The sequence below is a fragment of the Octopus bimaculoides genome, chromosome 1 (assembly GCF_046866305.1).
Source record: "Octopus bimaculoides isolate indiv1 chromosome 1, ASM4686630v1, whole genome shotgun sequence".
Classification (NCBI taxonomy): Eukaryota; Metazoa; Mollusca; class Cephalopoda; order Octopoda; family Octopodidae; genus Octopus; species Octopus bimaculoides.
The window spans coordinates 105,546,860-105,551,859 of record NC_142928.1 but is presented as its reverse complement, the minus strand read 5'-3'; the positions used below and the strand labels follow the sequence as shown (position 1 = coordinate 105,551,859).

Genomic DNA, 5,000 nt, shown 5'->3' with positions numbered 1-5,000 from the left:
ATACAGGTGGATGTCGGTATGCACATACCTGTATGTATATATGCATATACTCATTTACTGTTTGTTTATATATATATATATATATATATATATATATATATATACCTGCGGCGAGTGTGAAAGATGGTGGCTTGAAAGCTGAATGTCAGAAATATAATTTCGTGACTGAACTCGAGCGCAATTTTAGTTTGGTATGGCGCTGGAATGCTGAAGGAGGAGCTAAAGGAGATGAACAGGAAGTCAAGAAAGCTCCTAACGATGCATGGATTCCATCATCCACATGCAGACACTGATCACCTACGCATGCAAAGAGCAACTGGAAGAAGAGGACTGATTAGTGTGGAAGACTGTGTACATATCGAACTCGAGAGCTTAATGAGGTACCTAGTCCAAAGTAAGGAAACCTTGTTAGTATGAGGGAGAAACGAGGGGGTATTGAAAGCAGAGAAAAAAGGGAAAACGAAGGAAGCAGTACGAAAAGGACACGAAGAAGAATTACAGAACAAGGGACCACATAACCAATTCCATGTAGCCACAACAGGCAGGCAGGACTTCTCTGGTCACGAAGATTTTAGGAGCTCAAGGACGACAATACTAAATTTGATTTGAATTGGGATATCATTAGTGTCGCTAAACCGTATTTAAGCAGCAGATACGGGTGCAGGCTTTGCTGCATGGAGCTATTTGAAATTTTAAAGAGATCAAATAGTGAAAATCTAATAATATAATAAACTAGACCTTCGTTTCTCCTGTCTACATGAGACTACCTGCACCTTTAAATATTTTAAGGACATTATACCTCTATAATAGATCTTAACCTAGGGCCAATCTAATTTCACTCCCTCTATTGTTGACCCAAAAGTTGATTGATCTACTTAATTGTTTTGAGTCCTTCTAGTTTCGTTCTTCTTTACCATTACTACCTAACCACTCTTACTATACTTGCATGGAATGCTATATTGAAGGAATTAACCATTCTATCTGTGTTGCACGCAGTATTATGCGACACCGATAGCAAAGCTATCTAACCTATAAAAGTAGCAGCCTGCACACCCAATTCCACTAAGTAAGTAATCCTTATATCAAGATACAGTTATTTGTACTGCGCTTGTTAAATAATAGATGGAACACACTATCCAAACCTCTTACCTGCGTCTGTTGTCTGGAGTTGCATTACCTGATCCACACAACGGTGAATATACTATCTAATTAAACAATATCAGTGCCACCTATATAACATTTCAAATTGTTAATCATTACATAACCGCCTCTTTCTTTGAACTCCTAAATGATAAGTATCACTCTATTATTGCCAACAGGTTTTTCCTCTCCAGGTAAACATGTCCTAATATTACAAGCAGTCCCCACTACAATTCCTTAAAAGTTAGATCTTATTATTCGATCGCCTTCGTACCCTCCCACAACACCTATATCCACAGATTGCCCCTAAATTCTGTGTATCTCCGCCCTTATCCCTTTGTTCTTTAGTCTGAGCTAGCGAATCCTAAATCCCGACCTTATGCCTAGTTGGCTTGTATGCAGTTTTTTTCACTTTTACTTTTTGCTTTCTTTATTCTTTCTTTATTCTTTCTCTTTAATTTATCTTCGGTCCTCTTCCAGCTACCCACTTCTCTAAGCCTACTATGATATCACATACACCTCACTTCAGCCTATCAAAGAACCAGTCTAGCAGATTTCTATCTCACCTGCAGACCTTAAATATCATATTACACCCTTTCACAAACTACATTCTTAATGCCTAAAACTACCAACTTTGTTGGTCAATCTCACATGTCATAGTTAGCCTCAACAGACTTCAGCTACGGCCCTGCTGTATTCTTGGGATATTCTTTTGTTTGTAAAATTACGTTTAATCTGATGATTACGTTTTTTTTTATAATGGAGTAATGTTCTCATTCTTCTATTTTAAAAATGCGTAAGAAAAAGCTGTAATGAGCTGACAATTATCCATCACCTACTATCATTCATTTGATTATATATATATATATATATATATATATATATATATATATATATATATATATATGTATGTATTATGTATGTATATATATATATGTACATATATATATATATATATATATATATATATATATATGTATATATATGTGTGTGTGTGTACGTGTACATATATATATATATATATATATATGTACATATATATATATATATGTACATATATATATATATATATATATATATATATATATATATATATATATATGTATATATATATATATATATTTACATATATATATGTGTACATATATATATATATATATATATATATATATATATATATATATATATATATATATATATATATATATATATATATATGTGTGTGTGTGTGTGTGTGTGTGTGTGTGTGTGTGTTATGCTGCTCTAGGAAATAGCCTAAATAGAAGCATTATATTGGATTACATATGGATAACGGACGCAAATACGTAGTATGTATGCATACATTTTTCTGAATATGTATGCATTTGTGCCGATGTAGGTGAAAGTATGCGTGATATGACTGAATAATTCTTATATGTGTACGTGTACAGACAGACAAACGCGCAGACACATATATGTAGATAGATGAAGAGAAGGGCATATATATATATATATATATATATATATATATATATATATATGGGAGAATGTACGAAAAAAAACAACAACAGACGAGGACAGGTGGTGTAAACAACAAAAGGATGTATTAGTTTGACGCTCGGGAATACAGAAAGTCTTTAACGTTTCGAGCTACGCTCTTCAACAGAAAGAATACGGAGAAAACAAGGAGAAAAACACGGAGAAAAAAAATTGAATGGTGTTTGGTCAGCGATTAATCATATGTATATATATTTATATGTAGGTATATATACACATGAAATGAATCTTAAACGCTCATTATCGGTTGTACCTAAATAATGGTTAAAAAAGGAGAGAACCCAAATTACAAGCACTTACTACTGCGTGGAAAATATAAACGCGACCTTCCTCTGGGTATTTTTCAGAATAAAATGGTGCTCCGACGATCACATCCTGTTTGCCGTCGTTGCTGACATCCCCTACAGCAATGGCGGATCCAAAATAGCTTCCAAATGTGAATTTATTCTGAAAAGTAATAAAAATATTTATTATTTATTTAATTTCCTTTTGTATGATATAATATCATACTTTTGTATGATATAATGTGAATAGGTATATCATACTCTTGTATGATATAATGTGAATAGGTCATTCAGACAGAAGCATTAACAAAGAATCTAAACGATCGGGAGAAATTTCTTCGAGGGCGAACAGTATTTCAAGTAACAATAAATAGTACGTATAAAAACAATACTAAACAAGATGGGTATATTCTTCCAGTAAATAACAGTAAATAACAGCCGCCCTGTCTTCCGTAAATATAATTATTTTCAGAGTGTAAAAGAAAGCAATGAATTATATAAACGTAATCCCTATCTTCCTTTCTTACACACATATATGTAGATACGTATATTAGATATATATCACACACACACACACACACGCACACACACACACACACGCACACACACACACGCACACACACACGCGCACTCACTCACACACACACACACACACACACACACACACACACACACACACACACACACACACACACACACATATATATATATATATATACATATATATACGCTTCTATTTACATATGAAAGAAAACAGATTATCTTTAATTGAAATCACGAGCTTTCATTCCATTGCTTGACAAACATTCTTTTGGGGCTGTTCACAAATTTGGAAGGCTGCGTTTCTTTTTTATTTATTGTTATTATTGCCTTTGCACAGTTTCTAACGCTGGAGATGTACTACGGTGTCAGCTGTTCACTACCAGTGAACTAAGGTAACACCTCTTATTTTTCGAGCATCTTCCGGAGTATACGAGTGGTTCCAAGCAGTGCTGTTTTCTGCAACTGCTCCACCCTTTGTGCAGCCCTTATTTGTTCCATGTACTTCTCGAGATTTTTCTTCACTGTTGCCAGGGCTCCGACAATTATTGGTACCACTACCACTTTTTTCATTGACCACAACTTCTTCACCTCCCAAGTTAACCTGTCATTCCTATCGACTTTTCTTTCTTCCTTATCGCATACCTTGTTGTCAGCTGGGCATGCTATATCTATGATCCTGCATAGTTTGTTTTCTTTCTCAATTAAGACTATGTCTGGCTTCCTATTCTCTATCTCATGGTCGCACTGAATCATAAAATTCCTCAGGATCTTTGCATTATCATTTATCATTGGCTGGTAATATGCCATACGGTTTCACCATTTTGTTCACAGATTCTGCACTTATCACTTTCTGATGTGTTGTCTATTCTGTATTTTATGTAGTTTGTTCTTAGTGCTTGCTCTTGGGCAGCACAGATTAGTGCCTCCGTTTCCGGTTTTAAATAACTTTTAGATTGTGGCATCCCTGATGAGAGACCTTACGCTACGGAACTAGAAAATTGTCAAGGCATACACTTAATCACTCAGGAAACACGTTGTAAATGAATGTGTATCCATAACACACTAAGTACGCTGATTTTCATTGCCGATTAAAAGTATAGCTGGATGGACCGCTACAGTGCAAGAGAGGCGATCTATCTTAAGCCGTTTGTTATCAGCGATGTTCAGCACAGCTGATAACTAAAGATTTGAGTCAATAGGTTTCAGTTGTTTGATAGCCGTCCAGCAGAAACCGGTGAGTATTAAGTGATATCGCTGTTTAATTTACTATTTCGAACTTTTTCTGTTAGACAAAGCCCGTAGTTTTGATTCATATGGAGTGACTTTATTGCCGTTGCTCTGTTATTGGAAAGCATTCACAGCCCTGGTTTCTGAATTTCTTGACAAATTTCGAAAAGAATGTTTAGTTTTCTCTGTTCCTTAATCTTAATGAGTATAGAGGTTGGTATTAGCGGCTTTTGAAAGAGTTTGCAGTAAATCATCTGTTATTCTTTCTAT

General features: G+C 34.8%; 1 protein-coding gene across 8 annotated transcripts in view; it reads right to left on the bottom strand.

Annotated features, from left to right (window-relative positions):
* The window catches only part of LOC106871077 (integrin alpha-4), a 206,025-nt gene that overhangs the window by 64,463 nt on the left and 136,562 nt on the right, over positions 1-5,000 (bottom strand). For all 8 annotated transcript variants that reach the window (XM_089355249.1, XM_089355233.1, XM_089355240.1 and 5 more), the window contains exon 10: positions 2,977-3,123. In XM_089355249.1, the coding sequence (XP_089211375.1) occupies positions 2,977-3,123 (147 nt within the window). The remainder of the gene's footprint in view (positions 1-2,976; positions 3,124-5,000) is intronic.